The sequence below is a fragment of the Talpa europaea genome (genome assembly GCF_964194135.1).
Source record: "Talpa europaea genome assembly, chromosome: 16".
Taxonomy (NCBI): Eukaryota; Metazoa; Chordata; class Mammalia; order Eulipotyphla; family Talpidae; genus Talpa; species Talpa europaea.
The window spans coordinates 13,703,887-13,717,677 of NC_140084.1; the positions used below are offsets into that span (position 1 = coordinate 13,703,887).

A 13,791-nucleotide genomic window follows, 5' to 3' on the forward strand; every position below is an offset into this window, starting at 1 on the left:
CCGATAATTTACAGTGTTCCACAGTAGAGGGCAGTGAATGTCCCAGAGCTACAGTCAGAATCAGATAGTCTAGCCAGGGCATTGTTCTTATTCATCTGTTCCCTCTTCTCTTTAACAAATGTCTCCTCCGGTGGTGGTGCCTTGCCTCTGAGCCAGATCCTGGAGGTTCATGGTTATCACATCAGAGATTCTTCTCATAGAGCTTACAGAACCATTGCAAAGACCGATAGCGTAATTAAGATGCTGAATTACAAATTGTGAAGTCTGTCTCGTTTACAGCTTCTAAGGTTTCTAAAGAGGTGTTTGTGGAAACATCAGATAACACTTAACTGAGGAAACAGTGAGCAGTGAGCGCTGTCGCAGCACAGGCTGCTGGTCCCTCATCTCCATAGCTTAGCACTGACTGCGAGGATTTCATTGTCTCTGCCTTGCCATGGAAATCGCATCTAATAAGTGTGGCATCTGTTTAACGTTATACTTGACAGCGATTTTCATTAGGAAATAAAATCGCTTTCAGAAACCAGCGTCATACTTTTAAATTTCTAAAGGAAACATTTATATGACCGGCCCTTGACAGGTTGTCATGTCCTGTGGCCTCATTCCTTAGGAGGCCTTAAAAGACCTTTAAAATCATGTGTTAATTGTGACCCAGTGGACACCAAACTATAGAGAAGTCCCTCTCAGTGGGACCCCAGAGGCAAAGAGACAAAGGTTTCAAGCAGGTTTATTGTCCTGTTCTTTTGGCAGCTACTCAGCCAGAGTTGAGCTTCTTCATGCATGCCATTGATTGACCACAAGAAAAGATGAATCGTTTTGCTGAAAATAAAAGCACAGTCCAGCAGAGGCTAGGCTACCCGATTTGCCTGGGTAATAATCTTCAACTTCTCATAACCCAGGTTGAGTTCGCTAAAATTCTAGAAATCCAGGCCTATGATATTGCTTACTATGTTCTGCCACTTTATTTTCAAAATTTTGAAATAAAGGTTCAAATTTTGCCTAGCTTTCTTCAGGGCACAGATCCATGCCAGGTCTGACCTCAGATCTCCTGACAGTGTCCACGCTGTCTGGCCATCCATAATAATTTTCATTAGCTTATAAATCATGTCCTCTCAAAGAATGCGTCTCACTGCTAAAAGCGCGATAGTGACCTGCAGTGCAAGCTGGAAATGAAAGTAACGACTGTTGTTTCAGAGAAATACAGTGACCCACACATGGAAGGCAGCAAGGCCATGAGACTCATCACCTCTCTCTTTGATTTAACAGGCCTGTCTATTCCAACTTCTGATCACCAGGAAAGGGGTGGGGGTGAATTTTCTCCTATCTTGTGTTGAAATTGATCTAATTGACTATATTAGCCAAAAAAATGTGGGTGGGGGATTCTACTTAATGTTTTCCTCCAATCTGGAAAACTCTTCTGTAATACAGAAGAGGTATGTGATTTAACAACATACATATATAGCAGAGTTTTGACAACTTCCAATCTGTCTCCTTCTCATTAAATCAGAGGCTGTTGGATCAATCTGTTCTTACGCCTGCCTAAAACACAGAAACTGTAATGCAAAGTCTAATGATGGGGAATAATGAAGGATAGTTATGGTATGCTTATCTTCTGGTGCAAACATTGTAGGTTTTTACTTTAAATAATTTTGGTAATCAGTATGATGGAAATGTTTGCAGACATTCAGTTGTTAATAGAGATAATGCTAGTAAATATTCAAGGATAGATTGTATTTTCATGCCGGTTGAAATGCCAATGCCGTGCCAAATGTGTTCAGTTCAAAAGAGTAACTTCCTCTTGCATCACCTTGTCATGTAGATCTCATGATTCCAAAGTGAACATTTCAAATTTCACTTAAAAGGAAGAGATGTGTACTCAGGTACTTATAATTAAATTTTGTCTGAAGAGAAATATATACAGGTCATAGAAATTTGACCTTTTTGTGGATAACCAAATGATTTTTTAAGAATACAAAAGTCATTGTGTTATAGAGCAACCCCGATATTAAACGGGTTCCTGGCTGTGGGTCCTCACCCGCGCGCTTTAAAGGGACTTATGAATACTCTACTACAGACACACGCAAAAGGGTTAATAAAAGGTTTATTTACAAGAGAAAAAGAAATAAGGAAAATATACAACTCAGGGAGAAAATAGGGAAATAAAGTGTTTAATGCGTCCTACCCGATCCGACGACCTGGAAACCCAAAGTCACTCTCAGAGCTGGCCGGACGCTGCGAGCTGGCGGAGAGCCAAAAATGGGGGCACCCCAAAGCCCACGTGTCTGCCTTTTGTATCCACCTGGCTGCTTAACCCCACCCTCAGGTCCCAGCCACCTTCCCTTGGGTGGTGATGGGATTTGGAGTTCCCAGTGTCTTTGGCTTTGACCTGGGGTGGGGGTGGAGTCCACAAAGCCTATATGGAATTTGCTTTGGGACATCCTTTTCCCCCTAACAATTGTTTGCATTTAACATATTTTAGAAATTTAAGGTACTCATTTTATACATTCAGAGCTGTCACATCTCTGAGTTCACGATTTGTCCACATTGTTTTACAATTAGAATAGGAATCAATTTTTTTTCCTTGAAGGAAAAGAAAATAATCATGCATCATTAGAAAGTAGATGATCAGATGTGATGAAATGAAACATATCACAAAAATTTAATAGTCAGTTTTCTTAATGTTTTCCACCATAAATATTGCCTTGCTAAATTATACGAGGTAAAATCAAATCACTGCAAATGCATGGCAGTCGTATAAATTTTAGGGGCAAGAATCACATTAGTATAATTTTAAAAGTTGAAGCATCCATTTGTGTTGATTCTACCTCTCAGAGAGGTTTGATGACTAGAAAATTTGACTCAGATCAAAGGTGATTTTGATTTTCTTTATTTATTTTAACTTTTGCAGACTAGTGATGGTCTCCTCTCTTTCTTCCCCCATTTCTGCATACAAGAAACGGCATGGACCATCCTACAGCACAATGGCTCTGCCCTGACAAGAGTCAGAAATACTAATCCAGAGAACCCCTATGCTGGGTTTTTCGAGTACATGGCCAGCATGGAGCAACTGCAGGCCACAATTAACCACGCAGAGCGCTGTGAGCAGGAGCTTACCTACTACTGCAAGAGGTCACGGCTTGTCAGTAAGCAAGGTAGGTAAACTGAGGCCCCACTGTGCAGACTGTGGGGTGTGTTTTGCTCAACCAGCTGCGGAGGATTTTTATTCTGCCACGCTGGTGGCATGTGGCCATGAGGGCCTGCAAAACCCTGTATATTTAGCAAACATGTCACAGTCCAGAGGTCACCATGATGCTTTTGCCTGAAGAAAAGAACAAGGTCCATTTACATCGAACTTTGTTCAGAGTCTCGATTGCCTTCAGAATCTCTTCCTGGCCCTTGTTGGATAACTGTACAGAAAAGGGCTTTGTCCTGATCCTCCAGGGGGTTTATCCCTTCTAAAGGGCAAGTGACACATATGATTCTTTTTCTCATGGAAAAGAGCTAATAAAAATATGACTTAGTTTTCTGAAGCGAATATTTGGTGTGACACTTTCATGGATAGTTGACAGCCTCTGGGTAGAGGGGAATATGAGAACAGGCAGCTGGGAACACACTTTATTCAGTAGCTGAAGTAAAAATCAGAAAACCATCTTTATACTCTCTTTTATCCTACTTTTAATAACCAGACTGCTCGCAAATTCTGCCTTGGGTTTTGTGTTTTCTTCCTTGAGAACACCTCATCATATGAGACTGTCTCCAATTCTGCCTTGGCGTGGGCCTTCGTGACCTTCTCCATGAAGTCACGGCGGGACCTTTCCAGCTGACCTCTCAGCCTGCCTTCTCTCCACATCTTCTAAGAGTCCAAGCATAATCCAAAATGTACATCTGTGTGGAGAAAGTGAACCCTTAAGGAACAGTGCTTTCATCATGGCACCGTCTGCTTAGCAAGCCTGAGTGCCTTTCTGCCTGCTGGCTGTCAGACTCTCCTCTCTGGACAGTTCCCCTGAACATTCTGGACCCTTCCTCTCCATGCAGCCCTCATGCTACTCCCTAGTGTGCTACTGGGAGCAGCCATGGGGAGCCATGTTTTTTTCTTCAGAAATTCGAGAAGTTTCTAAGACAGCTGTACAATAAAGCCACATTGTCAGTGTCCACTCCCCGGTGTTGACTTCAGAGAGTTGGTGTTCTAGATAGACTAACAAGAACTTGTGTTACATAAATACATAACTGTCATAGGTTGTATGGATCGTGTAGAAAAGTGTTGAGCCCTTGGTACTCTTTCATTTCTAGTGAAGCATGCCTCCTCTTTGCTCTCCCTCCACTGAATAGAACCAACTATTGTCTCCTGTGTGCCTGATTCCCACCCCTTACCCTCCTGTTCTTCTCCCTCCTCTTTTTCAGACTATCCTTATTTGGCCATCTACCCCTCCAGCCCCTGCTGGTCTCACTGTGTCTTATCAGTGCAGAAGCTCAGCCCTATCTGCGAGTGACCTTCAGATAGTTGTGGTGCAAAGAGCTTGGGACTTAAAGGTGGAGAGAGGGCTAAGTGAAGTGTCAGGTCTCTCATTGACTGAATAGCGATTTTGGATCCTGAATCTTTCTTGGTCTTTGTTTTCTCTTCTCTGAAATGGGGCCAGTAATACAGCCTCACAGGGGTGGTCGAATGATGCATCTCATACAGTGAGCACAAAGTGAGCCCTTCTGGCTCCCGGCTCTCCAGGCATCCATCGTGGTTACACTTAACCTACCAGAGCAGTGTGCACCTGACATTCCCACTTAGCATGCAGCTGATTGTTTGTTGCTGCTGAATATTGATCTTAGAATTAAAAAGACATAGAAACAATAATGGAAGTGTGTTCTAACAAGATTGAGAACCACGACTGTTGAAGGGTAAATGACCACTGTGAAATAAATGGGCTGAGTTACTTTACTAGGAGAGGAAAAACAGCCACCAAAGCCACCAATGAGTCAAACTCTAAAAGAACCAAAAGACAAAATCCTCAACAGGGTAGTGAGCAAGTGCCACACAAATTAAAGGGGTGACTCAAAGTAATAAGTAATCCCCTCTCCAGGGCCAGTGATGCACAGGTATCTTTTTGTAAGATACCCCAACTTTTTCAGCCAGGTGTAAGAGGCACTAATAAAGAAGGTGGTGTAACAGGGAATGGTGGTCATTGTTAAACATTCACTTTTTCTCAGGCACCTGCCTGAGAATTCATGTAGCGCAGATCTGAGATGGGGAGACTGAAAAGAAAAAGAATAATTTGGATTTTGAGGTCACAATAAGAAATAGATTGGGGAGAACATGAAGTTGGTAGTTGTTGTCAGCTTAACATTTACAGTTTCAGATCTTGAAGATCTAGCAGTTTGATGTAATAATGGTGCTGTAATTGTGAATGAATAAAGGGGAATGTGTGTGAAAATGTGTTTTCAGCAAGCTGTGGTTCTGCGCCTCAGCGTTTTGGAGAGATGATCACTGCAAACATTCAAATCATTTGGGATTTTAGCCTTAGAGGAATGTCTTGCCATGCTCACTGATATTTTATTCTTCTCTCTATTAAATTTTGAAGATTCCTCATGATTTTCTTATACTGTTTGAAAATTTTAGGACACTTTAAAGTCTTGAATGAAGGTATTTGGGAGGTTGAAAACATTGCATAGTTGACAGGGAAATTTAGATGTTAAAATATTATTCAACATTTAGGAATAATGGCTCATTTTCTCTGTAATCTATGAACACAATGTCTTAAGCTCCATTATCAAAGTGTATCTACTAAATGTTCCAAGTAGGTTTCACCTTCTGTTGATTCATCATGCAATTACAAATGAAGATTTTTAATAGTAATGTCTTTTTGCATAACACAGCCTTTGATAACTCCTTGTTCTTTGGTACAACTGGACAATATATATAGTAACACCGGGAAAGTGGTTGTCAGCATTGATAGGGACCAGTCTGCTAGTAAGCGCCAATGGGCATGGACATTTGTAAGTAAGGGGGACATTAGCAAAAGTCCTAGATTTTCAGTGGGGCTGATAGAAACAATTTAAAAGATTTCAAAGTCAACAAGAAAAAGATCAAGCATATTTGAGAAGCTGACTAGTTGGATGTCACATTCTTCTCTTGCCCTGATTCTCAAATGACTATAATTTTCCCTCTCTCCCTTTTTCTTCCTAAGACATTACTTTCATGCCTCACCTGTTTTTCTAAAAATCCCACCTAAATGTTCTTTCGCTTCTTTGTTTTAGTTCCTTGGCCTCATGTTAGTCTTAACTGTGAGAATAAGCTAGTAGCTAAACATTTATCATAGAAAGAAATGGATTTGGTTAACGGAGACTTTGTTTCTGAGTGTGATATTTGCTTCAGGCATAAAGATCTTTCAGTGTTATTTCTGTAGTCTACAAATAAATAGCCAAGCCATTTAATGGAAGAAAAAATACATGCTTTCAAATACATCTTAGCTTTTGACAAGGGATTGCCATACCATACCTAACATTTAATAAACAGCTAGTGTATTTTTAGTCAGTGAATATATTGAGATAAATCACTGACTTTACAGAAGATTACATAATGTTTTAATGGGCATTTCATGCTCTCAACTCAGTTTGGTTTCTGACCTGTTAATTATTGTGGTTTTTATTTTGATGCCTTCTTAAGAAGTTTCAAAATTATTTTTAAAGAAAATTACCTATGTGAACTGCTCTCAGTACATTTTTACTATCATGCCTGAATTAAATAGGAAATCCTGAATTAAATAGGAAATATTTATAACACAATATTTTTTGAAAAAGCTTTCTTAGGGAAATGTCATTGATTATAATATTTTCATAATATTAATAGTAGATCACATCAATTTTTCTCTTTCTCTTGTTAATGTAGTAAATGATTTGGGAAGGGAGGGACTTGTACTGGGATAGAGGACAGTGGATATAGCCACATTTCTCACATTTGTTTTTCAGATGGAATTCCTCTGAGCTGGTGGGTTGGAAGAACTAATGAAACACAGACTTATTGGGGAGGTTCTTTGCCGGATCCTCAGAAATGCACCTGTGGATTAGAGGGGAACTGCATTGATTCTCAATACTACTGCAACTGTGATGCTGACCGGAATGAATGGTGATTTCCATATGATTTTATTATGAGAAATAAGGTCTTTTTATTTTTTAATGAATTACTCAAAATATATAGAGATAGGCTGATACTGAACAGGTTCATGAAATGAGAAAATACATAAAGATATGTTTTGTTGAGGTATGTTATAGTCAATCTGACTTCTGAATGTTAAGATCAACGTTTTTCTGATTTTGTAAGGAACTCTAAGCCATGTACATCTTATTTTTATAATATGATAAAATAGAGAATTTTGTGTCATGTTTTCTATTCATTTTAAGTCAATTGTCATTCTTTTTAAAATTCACTGTAGTTAAGCATTCTGTTATTCTCAAAATATATTTTCAACCAGTAATTACTACAGCATATTTCTTCAACAGTCTGCCTTTAGTAAACATGTAAACTTATAATTTCCCACAATTATTATAACACGTAGTTTCTTTTTATTTTTTTAAAGAATAAATCATGGCACAAAGAATTAATGTCGCATCAAATCTTGAAGGAAAACCTGTAACATTGTAGGAATTTGAAAATCAAACTTCAAGTATTCTCTAAATAGAAGACAAGTCTTATGTGTGTATTGGCCTTTGAAAAATCAAGAAAACATATTCATTATGTTTGAGACTTTTCAAATGTGTATTTCATTTTGTCTATGAAGAGAAAATATTTTTCAAATATTCATTCATGTTTCAGTTTGAATACTACCAAACAACATGTCTGCATAGAAGAATCATTTTTTTAAATATATGGAATCATGATTATATTTTTAGTTTTGCATATTTAGTATGTAAATATGTAGTGACATATTAGTATACAGACAATTTTTAGAATATTGTCTGTCTTAAACTCCATATTTTTGAAATTGTCTACTTCCCTTGAAACATTATTTTTTTCTCACTACCTTTTCCAAAGAAAGTCCCACACAAATTGTACAATAATAGAAAGTAATATTGTATTTTAAAATGTGAATAAATATCAATAGCAGTGCTTAACAGGAAGAAAAACCTAACCTCATCACAAGGATTCTCCAATGTCTCCATAACATTAATCAAAAATAAATTTTAAAAACAAGATTTGAAACTTACAGTAAATTCTCCTTTTGGTAAAATAGCTTGCATAGAACTAACCTTCTCCAGATAATGTTTATAAGAGGAAATTATTTACAAAAATACCTACTTGATGTCAATTGAGAACCACTAAGTGTAAACAGACACTGCCAAGGTTGGGGCCTTTCATCCTTGAAAGAAGAGAACTCAAGTGGATGAGATACATGTTTATCTGACTTTTCTCTTGAGGATGCTGTGCAGAGTACATGCCATGGAATGACAAGGAATCAAAGAGAATGCTAGATTTTGTTTATTTGAAGTGACAGAAGACAGAGTTGGAGGCTGCAGAAAGGACTGGAAATTTAATGGGAAGCAGAAATTCCAGAAAAGAGAGAGACTCCTGGGTAGAGCCCACACTGTCAAGTCCTCTCAGATCCTCAGCAGATCCCTGAACAGCATATGCATAGGTGAGATTTCTAGGAACCAAGCAGAAGGCTACAGCTGGAAAGCTCAACAGGCTATCTAGATCTCAGGGGCTACTGCCAGAGGAGAGGTAGAATTAGAAGTATGTCTCACTAGTTGAGATGGGATTTGTAAACCTCTCAGCCTTTCATAAAAATGACAGTTGGTCAATGTCTTTACAGCAGACTACAGCCCAGAACTGAATAAGATTGAAAACTAAGAGCAAAACTGACACAGGTTCACCCCAATGAAGCATAAAACCAAACGTCTGCAAGTTACTGTGATAAGGTTGTGATATAACTGCCTGCAGGGGAAAAACAATGTCTTCAGAGACTAGCAGAGTCCAGAGTCTCTCTATTGTTTCACCCATAATCTCCAAACATTGTAGCAAATTACTACATTCTCAAAAACTAAAAAAAAGTGAAATTTTATCCAAAGTCAAGAATATAAGTTGTCGAAAACAGACCCTTGAACACTGATGATTGATTAATCAGCAGAAATTTTAGAGCAACTGTTATTTACATGTCTGAAGATTTAAAATGATCACAATGAGTGATTGATGAGCTACCAACTCCACTAAGAGGGCAGTTGAACAGAGGTATTCAATTGTATTAAAGCAGAAAATGAGAACTGTATTAAAAAAATAAACATTAGTTTTCGAAAGCCCAACTTCTGAAATTAAAAATTTACTGGATGGCGTCGAAGTCATAGGAGATAGCAGAAGAAATCTTCAGTAACTCGAAGGACAAATCAATAGAAGTTATTCAATCTAAAGAACACAAGGGGGAAAAGATGGAAATAAAAATTAACAAAACCTTTGTAATTTGTGGGAAAATGCCAATAATTTAATAGAAAAAAAGGGTAGTGTCAGAAGGAAATAAAATGAAGCCAAAGAAATATTCATGAAATAAAGGCTGAAAAATCTCCAGTTTTGTTTATTATCTATGATAGTAAGTCTCCAAAGGTGACTCCCAAGGATCCCCTCTGCCTAGTGTCCATGCCATTATGTGATTTCCTCTTCCTCCTCTTTCTTGTATTGAGATAATACTGCTTTGCAACACTGTTTATGACTTAGTGGAATAGGTTCACAACCTCTTCAGATATACCTTATGATTCCCTACCCTTGGGTGGTGACTGGACCTTGTGACTTGCTTCTAAATAAATATAATGCGACAAAGTCAATGAGAAATCATCGGGGTGTGTGTGTGTGATAGGGAGTTGAGATTAGGCAACAAGCAACAGCCAGTGATTCACTGACCCTCACCCCTGCATCCAACCTGAGTGAACTTGAAGGTGCTCCCTCCCCAGGCAGAGAGTGAGATGACTTCAGTCTTTGCCAAGGCATTGCAGCATTTGAGAGACCCTGAGCTAGAGGAGCTCCCTGTGCTATGCCCAGATTCCTGACACATGGACCCTGCAGATCATAAATGTTGTTTTAACCATTTCATGATAATTTATCATGTCATAATTGATAATTGATACAATTTCAATGTACAGATTCCATAAACTCAGAGATTTTCAAGCAGAGTAAGAACAGAAAAATAAAAACAAAAACGATACGCCTTGGTTTATTACCCAAACTGTTAAAAACCAGCAAACAGGTAAATATTTTGAAAGCTCTGTCCACAGAGCTGGTGGAACACAATCTAGACCAGGGAAAAAGGGTATGGAGGAAAAAAGGAAAAACGAAGGCCATCCTCTCATCAGAAACACACGTCAGAAGACAATGGAATGACACATTTAATGTGCTCAAAGAGAAAGTAAGAATTGGTTCAGCCTAGAATTCTATATAGTTGTCCCTTGGCATCCACAGGGAATTGGTTCTAAGATCACTCCCTGCAAGATAGCAAAATCCACAGATGTGTGAGTCCTTTATGTAAAATGGCATAGAGAAACTGCACATAGGCTCTACACATCCTCGTGTATATTTTACATCACTGCTAGGTAACTTATTATACCTAGTACAGTGTAAATGTTCCATAAATAGTCTGTTATACTATATAATTTAGGGACAGTGACAGCAAATAAAGTCTGTACATGTTCAGTACAGACACAGCTGACTAACTACATAGTGTGTGGTTTTAGAACCCATAGATACAAATGGCCAATTGCGTTGAACAAATATGTTTCAAAAATGAAGGTCTTTTTGAAATAAAGTCTTTTTCAGATTAAATGTGTACTCGAAGAATTTGTCTCCAACAGAACTGAACCATCAGAAACTAACATTTTTTTTTAGGCTGAAGAGAAGTAATACCAGATGAAAACTCAGATCTTCAAGATGAAATGAAGAACATGGGAAATTGTAAATATGTCAGCAAATATAAAATCCAGTGTTTAAATTCTTTTGATTAAAAAAATTAAACTTCTCTGTTTGAGGGTATTATAAAGCTTGTAACATCTGCATTTAAAATGTGTTACAACTATACCACAAAGAACAGGTGTGTGTGTGTGTGTGTGTGTGTGTGTGTGTGTGTAGAGGGATGTTAAAGAATTATCCTGTGATAAGCCTCTGACACATTAAGTAATACAGTGTAAAATCTAAGTATACTCTGATTAATTAAGGATTTGTTTTATAATCCATGAAGCAAACATTCAAATACAATATGTAGACAGGTAGCTAATAAGTGAATAAAAAAATAAAACTGAATACAAAAGAATATGGAGTAAGCCAAGAGGAGGTAGGAAAGGGAAAACAGAATTATGAGAAAGTCGAAGGGAGGAAAAAAAAAAAGAAACAACTATCAAAATGATAGCTCTAAAAACACATTATCAGTCATCATACTATTAATGGGTGAAACCATTTCATTTAAGAAGTAGAAAATGGCCAACTGAATTTGAAAGTCACCAACAAAAGTAAACCTTTGGGGGAAAATAAAGTGACGTTTTTCCTCTACAAAACTAAAAAATAGAAACAAAATTACCAGCTCTGTTCTGTCTGCAAGAGACATTAAAATGTTGCCATATTTTTATATACTCAGATGAGCAATTTGATACTTACTCTTTTGTGTGTGCAAATTTAGCTCAGAACATCTTGGCTTGGAAATGCAATAAGGACTATTGTTTATTTTTGAAATATGTTAATCAGAGTAATTTTAGGAATTTTGTTATTGTTGCTGTTTTTTCAGGACCAATGATACTGGATTCCTTTCATATAAAGACCATCTGCCGGTTACGAAGATAGTGATCACGGACACGGGCCGGCCACATTCCGAAGCAGCTTATAAACTGGGGCCCCTGCTTTGCCAGGGAGACAGTAAGTGATAGCAACATGTTGTGACCATATCTGAGGAAAGTGTTGTCATTTAAGAATCCTGTCTCTAACAAGTCATAGAAGATGGTACATGATATGATTGCATTATACAAAATCTCCAGATGTGCAGACACACAGAGCAGTAAACAGATTGTCTGGGACCAGGGGCAGGAATGGGGCTAACCATGGGGCTAACCATGAATGGGCACAAGTTTGGGGTTGATGGGATTTGGGTTTTTTTAAATAGTTTAAAAATTTTTAGAATTGTGTATTTTCAATGAGTGACTTTTAGGGTATGTTCATTATACCTGCAAAAAATTGTTGAAAATTAAATAGTCCATGAGAATTTTTCTACAGGACAGCACCCTGGCTGGAGAGACTCTCCCACAGGGTCAATTACAACAGAAATCTTTGAAATTGCTATAACTGATCACCCCAGATTCCCCATGAAGCTTTTTTTGGGGAATGGAATAGGATGCTCCATATGAAAAAGTGGGGGACAACGGTTAGCCACCATATGAAGTGAGTTAGAGTGCCAGTTGCTGGTGGAACTTGTCTTAATTCCATCCCCTATAGGAAAAAAAGAAAGGACACACACATACAAACACACACACATGGAGTAATTATGTTTCTATCATGTAATAATCAGACTTTCATTGTGAAAACTCACAAAGCTCCATCTGAACTATTTTAGTCAGTCTGTAGATGAAGTACCTCCGTACAGCACAAGGTCCTGTGGTAAAGGCTTTGGTGGCAAACCTTGTTAAGATTCTAAAAGAAAGAAACCTTTCTTTGAGCTCAGCATCTCTATTTGATGGGTTCATAAACACATTCCAACATTCCTAAATCTGCATGGCCATTATCCCTACGGGGAAGCCTCCTTGCTGAACAGAACTGTTAGGAATGTATGTGAGTTTCCTGCTGGTGGGTCTGGGCTGAAATTAGAACAATGGACTCCAGTGTCAGTTTAATCTAACATTTCAATTTGTAATCTCAGTTTCTTCTCTCTGTGTGTGTATATGTGTGTGTGTATTGTGTTTAAATCAGTGGAACCAGGTGTTTTGTGGATCCCAGTGTATTAACACTCTAAGCCAAAATTTTAAAATTCAGATACATTTTCCCAGGAAAAAAAATCATTTCATCAGGGAATGAAATGGGCATATGTATGCATTCATAACCTCTGTGAAATCAGATTACAGATTGATGGATTAATTATTTATACTTTTAGTTATTTCCAGAACTTAAAATGGAAATAGAAGAAATATTTATTTACATTTAAAGTATACCCTAAAATAAAATTTTATTCTAGGGTCTCAACAGAGGAAGAGATGATCTGACAATCCCATGAGTTTATGGAGATTCATAGCAGAAATTGCTTAGTTACAAAGCAAAGATGATATTGGCCTATAAAAATTTATATGTGGATTGTAAAAAACTGTCAGCCATTATTCCTACCATCCCCAGTCTTTTTCATCTCAGCTTCCTATTCTGCTAGGAGACCATCCACAGACACGTGAAGATGACATGGGATATTTCATGGAGAGGAAAATTATGTGCAAAGAGATGAGGCTGTAAACTCGGGGTGCACCCAAGAGAGCCGGGCAATTTTGTGTGACTATAGAGAAATTGTTCTAAATGTTATGTGCACTTTCCACTGCTGGCTCTGATCTTAACCCTTTAGGGGCCCCGACTGGCTTCCTCACCCCGCCCCCCCCTTCTTATCCATAGATTTTCTTTTTTTCAAACTTTCTATCAGGAACTGATACACACAGCACCCCTTCATTTGAAGCAGGGATTCTCCATCCCAGCTGATGTGCCCTGCAGTGGACATTTGGGAATCCCTGGAGCCATTTTTGGTTGTCACTGTTGGCAGGGGATGTCCTGGCTAGGGGTGAGGGGGTAGTTGGTTGAATGCTGCTGGAGTCTAG

At 38.2% G+C, this 13,791-nt stretch overlaps 1 protein-coding gene across 6 annotated transcripts in view; it reads left to right on the forward strand.

Moving 5' to 3' along the window:
* CNTNAP4 (contactin associated protein family member 4) overlaps positions 1-13,791 on the forward strand; it is a gene marked incomplete at both ends in the record, with an annotated part of 238,429 nt that overhangs the window by 177,869 nt on the left and 46,769 nt on the right. For all 6 annotated transcript variants that reach the window (XM_084257952.1, XM_084257953.1, XM_084257957.1 and 3 more), the window contains 3 exons: positions 2,952-3,149; positions 6,955-7,111; positions 11,739-11,866. In XM_084257952.1, coding sequence (XP_084114078.1) covers positions 2,952-3,149; positions 6,955-7,111; positions 11,739-11,866 — 483 coding nt within the window. The remainder of the gene's footprint in view (positions 1-2,951; positions 3,150-6,954; positions 7,112-11,738; positions 11,867-13,791) is intronic.